This window comes from Netta rufina (assembly GCF_964035555.1).
Source record: "Netta rufina genome assembly, chromosome: 1".
NCBI classification, from domain to species: Eukaryota; Metazoa; Chordata; class Aves; order Anseriformes; family Anatidae; genus Netta; species Netta rufina.
In genome coordinates, this window is record NC_140123.1 from 149644768 (window position 1) to 149662507 (window position 17740).

Sequence of the window (17740 nt, forward strand, 5' to 3'; positions counted from 1 at the left end):
AGTGCCTTGCCCTATCGGACTCAATGCGCACTCCTTAATTTGTGCACATAGGTCCCTCATGTTCTGTTTGGTAGACTGAACTTGTAAGACAAGTGGAAGTGCTTAGAAGGATGATGCAGTGTCCTTCTGTTCTCTTTGAACCACGGGTTTATGATTCAGACTCATATCTTCTCCTTGTGGCCAGTAGTTCAGTGTGAAGGCATCTTCAGGGGATTTCTGCCTCCAAGCCACCTCTTCTCATATGTGAGGAGATGGCTTGGCTGCTGCGCTCACCACAACTGCTTCCCCTCAGGTAAAATTAAGTATTAAAACCATGCTCATAGCTTATTCCACAGTGGCAAGTTTATGGTCAATGTGGGTTGATGTGATCTTTTGTTTTCATATTAGAAAACCATACAGGATCTGAAGTAGCATGTCTTTCAGCCCTGCTTTTCATAGGACCCTTTCTTCCTTCTTAACTTTGCCATAAAAATGCACTTTGGGCTGATGCTTGGCACTTGAAAGCGCAGCCTGAGAATTTGTATTTCTATGTGATTTTCAGAAAATTGGCCATCAAAAGCATGTGCCTTTGGGAGATTCTTGCTGAAACAAAATCTATGCCTGTGTGCCTGGGGCTCCTGGTGGTGAAGGAGTGGTATGGCTGTGCACATGTGTCCATTAGCTCTGCCTTATTAAATTTTGAACCGATTGTTCAATTTCATTTTATCAGGAGGAACAGGCAAAGACCTTGAAGATGCTGAGTTTCTGCAGATGCGATGGAAATAGATGGTCAGCCAGGGGAGGGAGAACTTAAAAATGCCCACCCTGCTCCAAGGTGTGCTCACTGCTGGGTAGACACGAGGGAGCTCATGAAGAGACCCCGGGGCATAAATCTGCAGGAGACTCGACATTATTGACTCTGTTGTATATGGAGCTGCTTGTTCTTAATGTGCTTGTTGGGAAATACAAAAGAAAATTGTGATGTCTTTCTTTCTCTGCTCTGAACAGGCTAAAAGATAAAACAACAATGTTTGCTATCTGATTCTCTTGTAATAAAGACAGTTATTGTTCATAAGAAATTTGTGATGCTTGTAGCATTGATATGGCACTCCTAAGAGTTTTTTTTTTTTTTTTTTTTTTTTTCCTATGTCCTTAAACACATTTATCACAGCAGTCATGTTTGTCTAGCAAGAGTATTTGTGGTTGTAACCATTGGGTTTTGGCTGTCTGGTCATTTGGAAATCGTGAGCAAGAGTACCTGAGCAAGGCTTGGAAATATTTTAGTGCTCTGTGCGGAAGAAAGGTCTGGGTTAGAAGGAACTTCGAATTCTTTGGGAGGAACAATGTACATTATAAATAAAAAAGCTTCTTTGTGGACATTGCAAACTCATCTTCTCTGCGCTCTTGGCATGAATCGGGAAAGGCGAATCCGTAGCTCTACCAACCCAGTGGGTCTTCGGGGTCAGTGGGGCGTTTCTGTAGGAAGACCAGATGATCTTGAAGGTCTCTTCCAACCTCAATGATTCTCAGATTCCAAGAGGAGCTCCGAGAGGAACCGGCGGACACCTGCCTGAAGTTGCCCCCCGAGGGCAGTGGGGTCTCGGCCCACCCGAGGGTCCCAGGGGCGGCCGTCGCTGAGCCCGGCGCTCGGGGCACACGTGGGGGGGGATCCCTCGGGGTCCCCGCACCCTTGTGGGGAACCGAAACCGGGGTTTGGGAACCTCGGGGGGGACGCGGGGCCGGCCGGTAGGTGCGGGGGGGCTTTCCTCGGGGATGCGCGGCGCAGGGGCCGGCGGTTTCCCGGGCGATGGGTGGGGAGAGGAGGAGGAGGAGAGGAGGAGGAGAAGAGGAGGAGGAGGAGGAGGAGAAGGAGGGGTCCCCGCGGCTTTATCTCCCCCCCGGCTCCGCCCGCCGCCGGCTGCCTCCCGTCGCCGCTCAGCTCCGCACCGCTCCGCTCCGCACCGCTCCGGGCGGCGCCCATGGGCTGCGGCAACTCCACGGCCGGCGGCGCGGGCGGGCGAGGTAGGGGGGCTGCACGGGGGTCGGGGGACCGGGGACGGGCGGGGAAGGCGCCCCTCAAGCCGGCTGTGGGGTGGGGGCTGCCCCGGCCGGGAGCATCCTGCCCTGCCGCAGCCATCCGCCTCCCCCCGGGGATGGGGGCGGTGTGCCCCGCCGGGGGCGTCGCGGGTTTTAGGGTCAGCGCCGCGACCGGGAGGATCCGGGGGTGCCAGCCTCGTCCCCCCTTTGGGGACTGTGAGGCCACTTGTGCCCCTTGGGAAGTGGCTTCGTGCCCCCTCTGCCCGTCCGAGGGGTCGGGGACGCGGCGAGCCCCAGGTTTTGTGCACGTCGGGGTGGGGGTGCCCCTCCGGCCGGCCCCGCTCCTTCCCCCCCCTCTGAAAGGGAGGGGAGAGCTGGGCAGGCGGCGCGGCTCTTCGTCCTGCCCCCGCAGAAGGGGAGATGTATGGAAATAATAGCGGCCATACGCCGTATAATTACAAATACGAGCATTTATAACTCGTTTTTCATCCTGACTGCACCTGGCAAACAGGGCTGCCTAATTACATTCCTTGTCTTAAGTCTTTCAGCTGTATTTATTAAATCCGTAACCTCCTGACAATGCACAGCCAAATAGCGGCCAGGCCAGGGAGACCTGCTGGGGCTCAGCCTCCTGCTGCGTTGACTTGCTTTGAGAGAGCTGTGGTGTGCCTTGGGTGATGCTAGGGCTGATGTGCGGCACCGGCACGTCTCTGAGCGTGAACAGCAGTGACTCCTGCAAGTTGCAGGCTTGTGCAGTGTGCTGCTGTTCTCCCTGAACCCTGCGCTTTGTGCTCACAGTGGGAGGCTTTTCTGCTCTTTTTATTTACTTGGCTGCTGTTAAATGCTTATAAATGAGGTATCATGTATGTATTGGAAGCCTCTCTTGAGGCTTGACCTTCCAGCACTCTTGTCAGGGCTGTCACATCTACAAATGCATTACTTCTCTCCTGCTAATTGGTTCCTGCATTGCCATGACCTGAAGTTGTTTCCCTGCTTGTCCACTGTAGCTTCATAGCTGGGACGATGCTTGTTCACATCCCGGGTTTGTCTGCTGGGTAAAAGCACCAGAACAACTGTCAGAGCAGCTCAAAGGAAAAGACTCATTTTGGGCTGGTTATTAGTCACTTTGTGGTAGTGTCTCCAGCACCGTTGGCCTGGCCACCGCATAACGCTCCTAACAGGGCACCAACAGGTGAATGCTGAATAAGCTAACTCTGACCGTGGTGGTGTTTCGTGAGTTACTCCGAGCTAAAAGTTTGTTGGTTTAAATAAACGTGTCTGCAGTTGCTTTAAAGGCAGCTATTTTCAACAGGTGTTGGCTTCTTAAAAGATTTTCAGTGGAAGCACAGCCCCTTCAGTAGTTTAGCTTGCCTGTGCTGTTACTCATGAAATACTTCAGCTTGCATTTCATGGCAACCTCTTGCATACTCTGTAGAAATAGCCCACAGATCTCCAGTAGCTTAGCATAGGCTAAAATAACAATGCCGTGTAAAATCCACAATCAGTATAATGTAATTATTACTGTTACACTGATAGACCTTTCCAAAGCAAATATAGCTCTGGGAGGTCCAGGTCTGTTCCCAGTTTCACCAGGGTAAGTCAGGAATGGCTGCGCAGCCTGTGCTGTTGCAGTCACCAACATCTGGTAGTAGAATTAAGTTCACCATCTACTAGTGAATTTTTTTCTTCAGTTTAGCACTCCTTACATAGCGTGTCTGTAAAACTAAAGTAATTTTATGTAGGGGAAGGAGAAGATGTACCATTTTTAATCCGAGTTCTGGAGCTTTTAAGAAAAGTCTAGCTCTCAACATCTTACCAAAAGACATGAGTACAGCATGAATACAAATTAGTTTTGTGGCTTGCACAGCATGACTACGTCTTCAATGGTGAAGTTATGACTATTCTACAGTCAGTAATGTCAAAGCTGGAGGTGCATAACATATAATTAACCTGTAACACTCTCTGTCATATTATATGACTAAGGATAATATTATAGCATACTTCACAGAACAGAGTAGAGATGGTTAGGCTACTCCCCATTTTCTTCCTCTGCTAAAATTTCTGTTTTAGCCTGACGAGATTTTTCCTAAACAGACACATATATAATGATAGTTCAGCTAATGGTATTATCTTCTGTTGCATGGCTGGACTGACATCAGAGGAGCTATCAGCCCTATGGTCTGCAAGACCTAAACTAATAGACATGATCTAGAATAGCATTTCTGTCTGTGGTGCAGCACTCCAGAATACCAATCTAATTTTCCAGCTTTTCCTTCCAGAGCATCAGACAAAAGGATTTGAGGCCTAAAGGCTCCTCAGCTGAGAAACAGTGACTTGTGTTATCTGAGCAAACCGATGCAATTGCATCCTTCTTATATCCACTGTTTTAAATGTTAACTATGGATTACATTTATTTGAAAAAATCCCATTAAAGTTTTTATTAGCACATAACAATTTTGTTAGCAAATTGCTATTTTCCTGATGTTTTGTTGCCTCACATATCCTTCTTTCATGTCATTTCCTGATGTTTCAGAAGCTCCAAAGGAGCTCTTCTTTTCTGGTCTTTAAAAAAGCACGCCCTTATGCATTAATTTCCTTCTTTTCTGGGCTAAGGCATTTCCCTCCATTCTAGTGTTGCTTCACTAACAATTTTTTAACTGCCTCTTTCTTTCTATATCAATTGTAGTAGCAATGACAGCGCCTTAAATTATGGTACTCAGTGGAGGCTGGCAGTCTAGCCTTGATTTAAATATACAGACAAGCTGTTACTCTGTGGGAAGCTTAAAATACTGCCAAATTACAATGAAGGAGAACTTTCACACCAAGTTTATACAGACTTATTAACTTCAGATTGGTGGAATACCCAGGAAACCACTCTGCCATTCTATTTAAAGCAATTTTTGAAATTAATGTCTGATCAGGTCATGTCTGTGTATCAAACTGCAACCTGATGAGTTGAAGTAATCGATTTCAGGTACATTGATTTAATTCTAAGCTCAGTTACATCAAGCTAGATCTAGCATAACTCCATGGAAGTTAGGATTTGATTCCATGTTGCTGTTTTTTGGAGCCAATGAGAAGGGAAAAAAACAATAGAAAACTCATTTGTAATCTTATGTTGTATACATACATATACATGTAATTTTTTTTTTTTAATTTGATTTTTATTACCATTTGGAGTATTTGCAATAAAATATTGTATGAAAATAACTGTTAGAAATTAATAAGAAAATCATTCATAGTCTGCTCTCAAGCCAGATGCTGGCATTTTTTTCATTCACATTTTTATTCATGTAAATGTTTGCCTCTCATCCTTCATCTGTTTTTCTGATTTTTTTTTTTTGGTCTTCCACATTTGCTCATGATGCATGCCTCAGTGTAGAACAATATACTTTGTGGCAGTCAGTTCCTCTCAAACATTTTTGCATTTGTCCTGCAATTACTGGAATTCTGCAGGGCTACAAGTAATAAGCTGCTTTTGTTTTGAAAGTGTGGACCCCCTCTCACTGAATGGAAGATGCGTTGGGATGATACATATTCGTCCTTCTTTTGTGACTGTTTCAACATTATGTTTTGTGAGGGATACCAGCTCCACCATTCTAGGCAGAATGTTTTTCTCCTGTAATCACTCGTGTTCAGAGTGATGAATGTCTGAATGTGCCTCGTTTATTCTGCAGGCTGTATTCCTCCTCCTTTTCCTGCAGCTGTGAAGTGCTAAAATGCATCCATGGTCTTACTGGTAGATGTATAAGCAGAGGGGTCATTCAGGAGAACTCAGTACTTCTTTATTAGTTATTATTCTGGCTACCCCCAGTCTATTTCTGTGATTAGATAGGCTTGGGAAGTTGCTAGAGAAGTGGGTGGAATAAGGCTAGGCAGTCTACAGAGTTCAGCTCTATCATTTAGAGTTCTGCCAGGGAAGAAATGTGGTGCCTGTTGCAATTCCTCAGGTTCCCAGTCTTCCCAGCAGGACACCAGAGAGGGTTCAGCTCTCTTCACTGCTATTGCCTCTACTTAGAGCTTACCCATTAGCTGTGTTGCAGGAACAGCCTTGGGGGGCCCAAACCAGCAGGAATCTATTAGACAAGGTTTGTGGGGTCAAGTGCTACTTTTTTTTTTTTTTTTTAGACCAAACTGATGTAGTTGAAAAAATGAATAGCCTTTCAAAAAATATTTTTGAAATATATTTCAAATATTTTTCAAGTCATATTTTTATAACATCATGACTATAAGAGCACTAAGTCTTGCAGCTGTGAAATAGCTATGAACTTTTTTGGGAACCGATAATAAGTAAGGTACTTTTGCTGAACTTCTGGCAGGAGGAACTTGAGAAGCTATAAAATAACGTGTTGGTTACTAAACATGGAAGAGTTAGAGAAACATATCATTGAAGTAACAGGAGTGAGGGTGAGTGGGCTGGACTTTAAAAACAAACACAAGTCTGTACAAACTGTGATGTTATTGGATCTGTTACAAAATAAAAAGCTGTATATAAGGGGTATTCTCCCTAATGAAGAAATCTTATTAGTTTTTATGTAGAGATAGTTACGAGCTGAGGTAATGTTCATTCCCAAGCTCATAGCACTTCCAGTAAAAAAACTGCTTTGTGAACTGGAACCACTTTCAGGTCTATATCAGATACTTCAGTGGAACCCAACTGAATTTGGACTAAGTTCTTGCTTCACTATTGCTAGTGAAAGTGAGAAATAACACTATTGGAATCCCATCAATGGCAGTGAGGATAACCTAATTCTTTGTGCTTATAAAAACAATAGGAAACAAGCCAATAAAAACGATCTTTTAAAAAGTGATTTTGTTTTCATCGTGCTTAGTTCATTATGTTTCTGTGTGAGGTGCATTTCAAAAAGTTGCAATGAATTTCTGCTGTGGTACACCCCCCTAATGTCAAAGGAAACGAGTGCTGCAAGGTGAGAGTGCTAGAGGCACACCTCTGTTCTCAAACACATTCACAGCCTCGTGGCTCTACATGAAGACCAAGCTGATTGGTCTGAGAGACAGCTCCTGTCCCAGAGTGCTTGTAAGGTCTGCCTAGCAGGTCTTAGGATAAGTCTTAGGATAAGTGCAGCCCTGTGTCCAGAGCTGGCTCCCATGCAGAGTACTGCAGTTTGCTGTGGGCAGCACACTTAGCACATGGGTACCGCACTGAACGTGGGCATGGCGTTGAACAAGCGCATAGCGTTGAAGTGTGTTTGGCAATTGACTGAAACGTGACTATCTCCATACAGAACTGCAGCTGTCCTCTAGACATTCAGTTCTTCCTGCCCAGTTAAGGTTTCCGTTTGCATATCAAACACTTTTGGTATACTTCCTGCACAGAAGGTGCTATAAAATTTTTAAACCAAGACACAAGTACTGAGAGCCCTGGCTCAGACTCAATAAGGGCTCAGCAGAGGCTTCACAAAGGACTGTGAACCTCTTTGTAGAAATCAAGTTTGTTTGCAGTGAGCTTAGGTTGAAGTGAGAAAATGAAAAAACTGTGGTTCTGATGCAGAACACAAGCATGGTTTCTTGTGAAAAAAAAAAAAAAAAAAATCCTGCTAGCTACAGCAACAGGACTAGGCTTTTCAACATGTGTGCTGTCTGAGCTGCTGCTGATGGCTGGGTTCTGTCTGGAAGTACAGGGTGGTGCCCTGAAGATACATAGCTGAGCTAACTCTGAATGAACTAGCCTGGGTAGCAGAAGACATCTTCCCACGTCAGCTGAGATTGAGGTTTGCAATGCAAACCGTCCATCTGGTCACAATTAATTTGGAGGGTTTATAGATAGTACCATGTAGATGTGCCTGTAGAGCCAAAAAGTCTCAGAAGGCTGCCTGGTAGAATGAAGTGTGAGAGCTCAGACCTGAGCTTATCATGCGCAGTGCTTCCAGCTTAATGAAGAGTACTTTTGATACATATAGCTCTACTGAGATTTTGAAGACTCTGGATTCAATGCTAACAAAAGAAATGTTTATGCTTGTGCAAGATGAGTCTATGTTGTTGATGGGAAAAGGAGGGATGGTCAAGCAGAAGGAATTTGGAATTAAATTACGCTCAAGAGTTAGCTATAAAGAGAAGTTTCCTGCCATTCAAGCTGTCCATTCAGGTAGGTACTGCTGGAAGGTCTTGCAGGACTGTCTCTTCCTCCCTGGGTTTAAAATCAGGTCAGGGACCCCTGATTCTCATACATCAGAGTGCGATGAAAGATGTTTGCTCTTCATGGATATTTTTCAGCAGCAAAAATAAAGTTTTCCAAGAAATTAAATGCCATGACCGGAAAAAAAAGTCTCTAAACCCGTAAAAATCTTTTAGATTGGCAACTGTAGTTTCTTCAGAGTGAGCTCAGATAGTCTCTTCCAGCTAAATACTGAGAGGAAAGGGAAGAAGAGAAGTGAAAGGTTCTCTAGTGTCTACCCTAGCCTGTGTAATTAATAGAAGGGATAATTTGCTGGTTACTCAGCTGAACGACATACCAGCAATAGCAACGCGTCATTAATAACTTGGGAGGAACAGGAAGGAGTTCGTACTTGAGTGCATGTTCCTCTCCCAGCAAGAAGCATCTGAGTCACCAAAAAATCAATCACTGAAATCAGGCAGCCTAGTTGTAGCTTTTGTCTTTTTTTTTTTTTTTTTTTTTTTTTTTTTTTTTATTAAATAGTAAGATGAATTAAGGGGTGGTTGATCTATTTAGATGTCTGGGGCTTTGGTGGCCCAATGTTTATATTATTTCTGTCTAGTTGTTTTATAAAACATTTTTTATCTGGCAGGAAGAATGGAGCAGCGTTTACACACATAGTGCCAAATCTACAACTGGATCAAATGGCATGTGGACAAAATTAACAGGCATTTGGGAGTAACTGCTTGGTTAGCTGCGGCCAGTTTGTAACAGACAAAACCACCAGAGGACTGGGCAAAGTGAAGCATAAAAAAATTCAAGAAGATGAATGTTATCTTATGTTGCTCTCATCCTGGGTGACTGCAGCTGGGCACTGGTCCACTGCACCATCATTTCACCCTCTGAGAATCTGGCCCAGGTCTAAGTACGACAGACTTAAGGGCTAATACAGATAATCATTAAGGATAAACTAGATAATCATGAGAAATCTGTTCTCTGACAATAGAAGATGCCTGTTGCTATATCTGCCTCTTTTTTACAGTGCATGTAAGGAAGTTGTTTAGGACAGAAAGGCAGAAAAACATTTACTGTACTATCAGTTTGTTTCAGGATTATGCCATTATCTTGTAAACACACGCTTTTTATTTTTTCTTTTTCCATTCTAGGTGCCACAGGGACTACTAAAGATGTGTAAGTACTTGCGCTACCTTTTCAAACATGTAACCATGGACTTATCTTCAGTCCTACTAGCCCTATACTGGATTTAGTCATTGTAATGATTCATCTGGCTCCTGATATGTAATTAGCAACACCAGATGCTTATTGTCTTTAGTGACAGCTTCCACCTCCTCAAAACAACCTCACGTCTTGTTTACTATTCTGCAAATTCCTTCCCCTTTTATTTCTCTAGCAGAAATGTCTTTTCTTAGCCTCTGTTGAGAGTTGTCTTCCAGAGGTGGTCATGTTTACTTCAAATTATTCTTCCCTGTCATATACTAGTACAGCTTTCTCCAAAGGGCATGCTATTGTATGACGTGACCACATAAATTTCCACCAAGCCCTGTGAGAGATTTAATGAGCCACTCAAGCAAAATTCCCCTCTTTGCCAGAGACCTGGTAACCCATCCAGACTTCCTTTAGAAAACACCAACCTTCTCTATTTAGCTGCAGACGAGATCTTTAGCTAGTGAAGGTTATGACCCTTACCTTTTCCACGTTGAAGATATTATCTGTCAGCTCCTTTTTCTGTCCCTTATCTTTGATGCTGAGGAGCAGTGGGCAGCCCTACCCATCCTGTTTTTCTCCAAATGTGGAAGGCCTGAACCTCTGTTGTCCTGCTGCCTCTCACCAACTTGTGGTTTACAGAAAAACAGCAACAAAAGATCAGCCTTTGTCAACCCATTTTTCATTTGCTGGTGCAAAAATTTGCAGGAACAGCTTTATTCAGCCATAAATCTATTTCCCTATCAAAGGAAACATTAAAGAAGTCATCCCGAGGTCTTGCCTTCTTTTCATATAATTGTTATTTGCCACTACAGTTTGAGCCTGAGGGACTGGGTAAATATTTTCATATTACGCAATAGAGACGTTCTTCAGTTTTATTTACTTCATTTAAAGTAACTACTCTTAATTAGTCGGAAGAATCCTGGAGCAGAAATAAGGGCTGTCAAGTCAGATAAACGTGGGGAGAGAAGAGCATAACAACAGGTTTGTCCTTGCTATTACAGAGCACGGCTGAGAACTAAAGACAGGTCTTCCTTGGCGGATGAGTCCTGTTGTCACAGATACTCTTGAGATCTATTACCCATGTAATCTGTTTTCTGGATTTGCAGTCTCAGACAATAAATAAATTACAGAAGGCAAGCTTATGAGGAACCTTCTCTTGATAGCCTGCAGCACCCATGCCCTCAGTACCCTTAGATAAACAAAACCACTGTTTTCAATTTATATTAGGTTCTTATGTTTTCCAGGCAATTGAGATAATTTAAGTGACTGACTTAGAACTGCATCTGTTTCTTTGCTTTTTGTTAGTTTTAAACTTCAAAATCACAAGCACTGTTCAATTAAGAATGTGGTAGATATGTTTCTGTGCCTGAATGTGTCAGCACATGAAGAACTGTGTTACTGTGTGCATAAGTGTTTGTAGGGCTGGCACTTCAAGACTTAAGCTGGGAAAATACTACTTATTAGCGATAGATCCTCTGTCATGTTTCAGAAAAGTATCAAGATAGCTTAGAAAAAACTAATTACTAGTGCAGACTTCAACAAGGGAAAGGGTCAGTCCTGGAACCATTACTCATTCTGATAAGTACAGTGGAGCCAGCCGAACAACCCGTGTGAGTAATAGCATGATTGAGCCTTCTAGTCAGACACTAACAGATCTGTGTTTCTAATGAGGGAGAAACAGCAGTGATGACCAGAAAATCCCTAGATCAATCATCCTAATATTTAGCAGCAGATTTTTAAAAAGGAAGTAAAATACCAGAAAAAAGCTATTTTAGTCATATTGGCTGTGGTTGAGAAAAGCAATCGTGTGTTCACTTGCATCATACTCTTCAGTACAGGATCCAGTTATTCTAATTCAACAGATTTCTTGTTTCCTGATGGCGACTCATTGCAACTCCAGGAGCCAGGTGGATTGAGGGAGGGCTGGATCCTGCTCAGAGCCCTCCCAGGTAACCACAGAGAAGCTTTTTTTGCCCTCTGAGTCTTTAGTTGCTCCACTAGTAAACTGGCAATGGTGGTACGGTCTTCTTATGCAAAGTGCTCTGAGGTTGAGGTCTGCGCAACGACGAAAAGGACGTATGATCTGGGAATGTGATCTCTTCCCGCATACTCCAGCCCTCAAATAACTGGTGAACCTGTCACCCAGCTTCAGCCAACTGATGTACTAAAACAAGTACATTGTGGTAACTGGGAAAGTTTGGCTATAAGAGGGGTAAAGTATATAATACAGACTAACGCAATGCCTATTGTATTCAGAATGTGCCTGGGTTTGGAAGATTAATAGCAGTAGGAAGGAAAGGACACAATTCAAAACTGTTTCAAAATATTGGGAAGAAATCCATCAAATATAAATGACAGTCCCTTGGTCCCAAGAAAGACTGTGAAACTAAGGTGATGAAATCTGTTCCTTGTGCAAAGTTTAATGAAATATTTCTGGCAGGACTATGGAGCACTGCTAGAAGGAGCCTGTATAATGCCAGAGTTCAACACGAATGAAGTCATAAAAATGGAGATAAGAAAAATGTGGATGGAGTAAATTAATGTGAATGCCTGTCATTTGATACTTAAAAGATTACGTGAAAAATGGCAGCTTTTTTGCCATCAAATGGGCATAGGACTGATGGATGTAAAAACTGACAGCTGGAGGACTAAATATTTTTCAAACTTAAGAGGGTGACAGGAGCCCTCCTGGGACAGACAAATCCTTACCAAAAGAAACATTTCTTCTAGCTGAAAATAGATGCTGTTATAGGGATTTGCTGTTAAATCTGCCTACCAGCTACAGGACTCCACCTACGCCACCTGCTGAAAAATGTGATCTCAGTTCCTTTGCAGTAGATGTCAACAGCATCTGAGAGCAGATGCAGTGACACTGCAGCAGATTAGTGCAAAGCACATCAGGCTGTCTGGTCCAGCCTGTTCAGTTCCTTTTGCCATCCATTCCTGGGGCAGAAAGGCTTATCATAGCTTGCTGTTCCTGGAGAACACTGTAAGTGGAGGCTCTTTGATGCAAAGTGAGATATTTAAAGTTTATATTTTGTGCTTTCTTCCCTAAGATAAGAGGAAACTAGAGACTCACTAGAGGGACAGGTTGTGGGAGAGAGAAAGAGAGCTTGTGCTGAAATCCTGCATCCTCTGTGAGTCTGGGAGACGTGGCGATCAGAGCACTGCCCAAACCAAAGGAACTTCCTTTCATTCTCATTTCCACACAGCCAAGTGTCACCATTGTGGTGCAGCTCCCTGGGGCCACCTCTGTTCATTCAGCGTGAGCACGGAAGCAGCAGTGGTCCATCTGCCCCAGGTGGCACCTTGAAATTTGAACATGTGAAATCAGTGGGCACTTCTCGAAATGGTGCCTTTAACTACAGACCACAGTGTCTGAAGGCAAGAGATGTGCAAAAATGCATAATGTATATGTTGGAGCAGCTCTCTTTCCCATCCTGCTTAGAAATGAGTCCTCAGAAAGGTGGAAAACGGCTTCTTCCTCCAGTGTCACCACCAGAATTTTTTGTTCTTTTCCTCTGAAGCTTCCACATTCCTCTTCTCTGTTCACCCTTTCTTTCCCAGCAGCATGACTGATTGCACCCAGTCATAACTCAGCCCAAGAGCTGTGGCCTGCTCAATCCCAGACTATTTGCTACTGAGCATTTAAGGGAAAAGGGATCGTAAAATTAGACTTTGATTTGTAGCTATTAAGGAGGAAAGCAAAATGTTTAAAAAAAAATAGCCTGCTTAATCATAGACCTGGATAATTTGTTTTGGTGAGAGAATGACAGTAATGGTCCAGTGATGCCCCATTATAGAACATTGCTAGAACAGAACAAAATAGTCCTGTTGCCTAGTAGAGGCTTTTTTAAACATTGACATTAATTTCCTGTTGGACAATATTGATTATTATTCTTACAACTCCATTTTAGTGGCTTCGAGCTGTTCATGAAGTTGTCAGTGCTTTTAAAGGATTCTTTTCTCTGGATAATGGTTAATCTGGATTATAGGAAATGTTTCCAGTTGTATGAGAAAATCAATCCTGTGACACATTTGGTTGGTTCAACAGCAATGATTGTTTGTGATCTTCTGTCACCCAGGGTCCCTTTCTTAAAGTGCTGTCATTTTTTTATTATTTTTTGTACTAAAAATATACATCTCATTCCTACCCATTGATATACACATTCTTTCCTCTTTCTTCTGCTGAAACTGGCCCATACTAGGATAAAGCATCTTTGCAACCCTCAAGGAAAGGGGACTCTGCACTTTTTTCTCTCCTGCTGCGTACAAGAGGGCTGAGTGACTGAGGCCACGTGGTGGCAGAGGGGATGGGCAATGCCTTCTGAGATAGCACTTGTTCCTCCAAACAGAGATTTCTGACTGAGGTCTAAGGGCCATCTCCCTGCATTTAAGGCTGTGTCTTCCTACCAGTTCTCGACACTTTGGGCAAATGCCCCCTTGACTTCAGGGGTCAGTAATGGCTTACAGCCCTGATTATTAAACAGTAGGAACACGTACCTTTCAGAACAAATAAATTACAATAAGAAATGTCACGCGTTACTGTTCAATGTCATCGTTCAGCGAAACCTTTCACAGCTACAATATAGATTTAGCCCTAAGGCTGGGTAGAGGCCAGCTCTCAGTTTTGTTGCATGGGGAGCAAACTAAAAATTCATGGCTCAGCTGATGCTGGGGAGCATCTTTTCATTGCCCACATAGTTCATGGTCCGTAGCTGGGGATATCCAGGTGACAGTATCCAGGTGAACAACCTGTGCAAGAGCATTTGCACAGCAGAGCCCTCCTTGTGTCATGGTGCTCCATTCCCTGTTTGCGGCCTTCCCCTGCTGCAGCCACAGCTGCGGTAAGGTTGGGCAGGTGTCACCATTACCCCCGCTGTAAGGAAGGAGTGCAGGATGTCCGTGGATTTGTCAGCACTCAAGTTACTTTGCCTCTATTTTTATTGCTAGGTTGGTAGGTTGCAAGTCAAGCTAAAGTGCAGCAGCTGCCCAGATCCATACCCAGCCATGCATGCAGCAGAGCTCAAAGTCCAAATATTTAATCAAAGGCGGGTGAGTGGTTTGGATGAAGGCTGATGCTGGGGCGCAGACTGAGAGCACAACACAGGCACTATACCCATGGATGGTAACAATACCATTTTTATCTTTTTACCACATGTGCCTTCATATCAGTGCTGATTACTTTACCCCCTGTCCTGGTTCAGCTACACTGGACAGTATTTCAAGCAGGGGGAGTCAAACCTTAGTGACTCCCTATTCATTTTAATGTAAGGGTAGAAGAGAAGTAATTGTCCATTATGAAGGATTAGTAACTGTTTGGTTTGCAAACAGCTCTGACTTCAGTAGTAGCAGTACCTCACTTAACATAGAGGTTCTGTAGCACATTTTGGCACAGCTGCTGTGAAAGTTTCTCTTTCTTCATACTCATTCCCATGCCAGCATGGATGGCCAGTCCCTTTCAGTCCTCTGTTGGTGGAAGAACAGCCCAGGCTTGTTTCTGTTACACATGGAGCCTTTATGTTGCTGTTATACATGGAACAATGTTGGGAACAACATCCTTTCACTCAGGAAAGATGCTAATCTACCAGCTTTCAGCTCCCAAGCCTACTTTCAGGCATCACTGGAGGGAGCTGTGGAAAGTAAGCTGCATCTGTTCTCAATCCTTTTCTTTCTCACATACAACAGATTGGAAAATTGTCACTCTTTTTTTTTTTTTTTTTTTTTTTTTCTCTCCTTTGTGAATACTTTATTGAACTGTGGATGATCTGAATTAAGCTGGGACACTATTAGTCCCCTTCTTCCTTTGCCCCTGAATCTACCCAGATGGTGACAGAGTATCTGAAAGAAACTGTATGCTAATGTGCTCTATATCTTTTGGTGTTACAGAGCAGAAGAATCTGTATCAGATGATGACAAAAGGAGGTAGGTCCTGTACTGGCTTAATTTGGAATTGGCTGCACTGAGTTTTGCTGCTGGCTGTACATCCTTCCTTTCCTTCTAAGCCCCACTGATGTCAACAGAGCAAAGAAAAGAGTAGGAAATCTCATGTATAACCCCAAATTGACGATCATGCTTCACTCTGTTAGTGTGTTGGGGGAGGGAGCTTTGCAATAAGATGAGCACATTATCTCACAGTTGTAGATTATCTGGTTCATAATGTCCAGTGACCTCTGCCTTCCCACCAGCCCTGCCACAGATGGCATTAGCACCTGTGGGAGATCTCCGCTCAGCTAGAAATTGAAGGGAGTGTGACTCCATCATCAAACAAATCAGAAATCAACTCAGATCCCCGGGGATGTGTTTCATTTGGTACCTAATGTGTCAGAGCAGCTACTCTGTAGGTAGCTCTAGGCACAGCAGAAATTCTTAAGTACCCCATTTTCCACCCCCTCATGTCAGTCCATTCTTTTCATAGGTCTCAGAGCCAGAAAGTACACTCTGTAAGGTTGTGAGAGGGAGAGGATTAGGCTATGAAAGTACTACATACTATTATATTTGTTTCTACTAACAGTCTCCTCCAGGTGTGGCCCCAAGGAGGGAGATGCAGATCCTATTTATTTATGAGGAGAGGTGAAAGTGTTGTTTAATTGGTGTGTGTTGACTGAAGTGATGTGCTTCAGCAGTCTCAGTATTGGGGCAGTGCTATCAGACCGTCTGCTGGAAATTGGTGTCTAGGAGAAGCTGTGCAGGTGGGGCTTATTGTCACAAGATAGGTGGGATTTAATGAAAAATATTAGGAACTTGAATGACTAGGAACTAATTTCACAGCCCTATGTCCCACTTGTGAGTAACAGCCAGCCTCAGGAGTTTTTTTCCCCATAGCTGTGTGAAAGGAGGGCTCTTCTAAGGATGCTTGTGCAGAGGTGAATCCACTCTGACCATGCATGGTTTTTGTAATGCTGTTGCATGACATTGATGTTATAGGAAGAAGTGTTCCAATTAAGCTCTGTTGTCTTTTAATTTTTTTTTCCCTCAAATCAGGAACTACGGTGGTGTGTATGTTGGTCTGCCATCAGATGCAGCTGCCATGGTTTCCAGTCAGACGAAAGCTGCACCGAAAGGTATCAGGAGGTTATGTATTGTATTTCTCCTGTTTTCTCAGTTTAATTTTATCTAGCAAGATGTATTTATCCTTTAAAAATCAATGATTACTTCAGACAGACTGACCAGCCTTGGTCCCTCTTGAGGCTGTGAGGCTATTTATAATCGTCAAATGATTGCTCCCATTTATTTAAGTTCTAACACACCTACTTTTGTGGAAGGATCATAGAGCAGATGCTGCCAGGGTAGTACATTGTCTTCTGAACAGCTTCTTCATGCTCTGAGTGGTGTGAGAATTCAAGGAAAACAAAACCCTTTTAGGATTAAGAGGCTATGATATATGCACTTGCAGAACCTTGGCAGTATTTTTAGATTTGGAGGTGTTTACTTTCATTGTGATGAATTCCAGTAATAACAGTTAGTAAGTGCTTGCTTTCAGGTTTATTTCTGTTCTTATATGAAACCCAGTGCAAACTGTTTCTTTTCCATGTTATGTTTTTTACAGTGGGAAAAACATTCAGTTTATAGGTACTTAAAGACTAGTCATAAACATATTTATGAAATCGTGTAATATTTTTCAGATTTAATACAACAAAATGCTGCTGTCACTTACGTACACCACAGAGCTAAGTCACTGACTGGAGCTTCCAAACTGTGCTGCAAAACAAACAAATGAAGAAAAATAACACTATTTACCATAATAATAGTATTTGTCTTTGGAACAGTAGTACCTCTGTTGCATGCTTTGTTAAACTATGTTCTAAACTGGCTATATGTTACAATGTTTTAACCATCTTTACCTTTTGTTTTCTGATTAAGATTAGAAGGAAATAAACACAGCAAGATCCAAACAGCTGGAGGTACGGTATGGCTTAATTAACATTATGTGTTTGCAATGTATTAGTTGGAAAGAAACCAGGTGGTGATACTCCCTGAGATATGGGGTGGTCTGGGAATCACCTGGTGGCATTCTCAGCGATAGTGTAACTCTTCTGAAGGCCAAACCAGGGTGTCAGTGCTGCAGACATAAGTCAGACAGTAGGTAAAGTCACCTTCTCCATGAGAAGTGTGAAGCAAGGGAGCCCTGTATAACCTCATTTAGGAACGAATAAAAATCAGATGTCCTTGTGCTCACCTTCAACCACCCCACAGCTGGTCCTGCAGCAGTACTGAGACAAGCATCCCCGGAGACAAAGCTTTTCCCAGGAACAAAGAGTTTGCAGTCAGAATACTCCATTTTAGGGCCACTCTGAGGACCAAAGTGAGATACCCACAAAGGGACACATTGCAGATTTCCTCTAGTTACGAGAGAATCTGTGGTGCTTCATTCTCTGCTGG

General features: G+C 43.3%; 1 protein-coding gene across 1 annotated transcript; it reads left to right on the forward strand.

Annotated features, from left to right (window-relative positions):
• Nucleotides 1–1958: 1958 nt before the first annotated feature.
• On the forward strand, nt 1959–17228 carry LOC311221871 (overexpressed in colon carcinoma 1 protein homolog; the record flags this gene model as incomplete). The annotated part of the gene is made up of 5 exons (XM_084305856.1): nt 1959–2001; nt 9298–9322; nt 15248–15283; nt 16343–16437; nt 17227–17228. Coding segments are annotated over 5 exons (201 nt in total).
• Nucleotides 17229–17740: the final 512 nt, after the last annotated feature.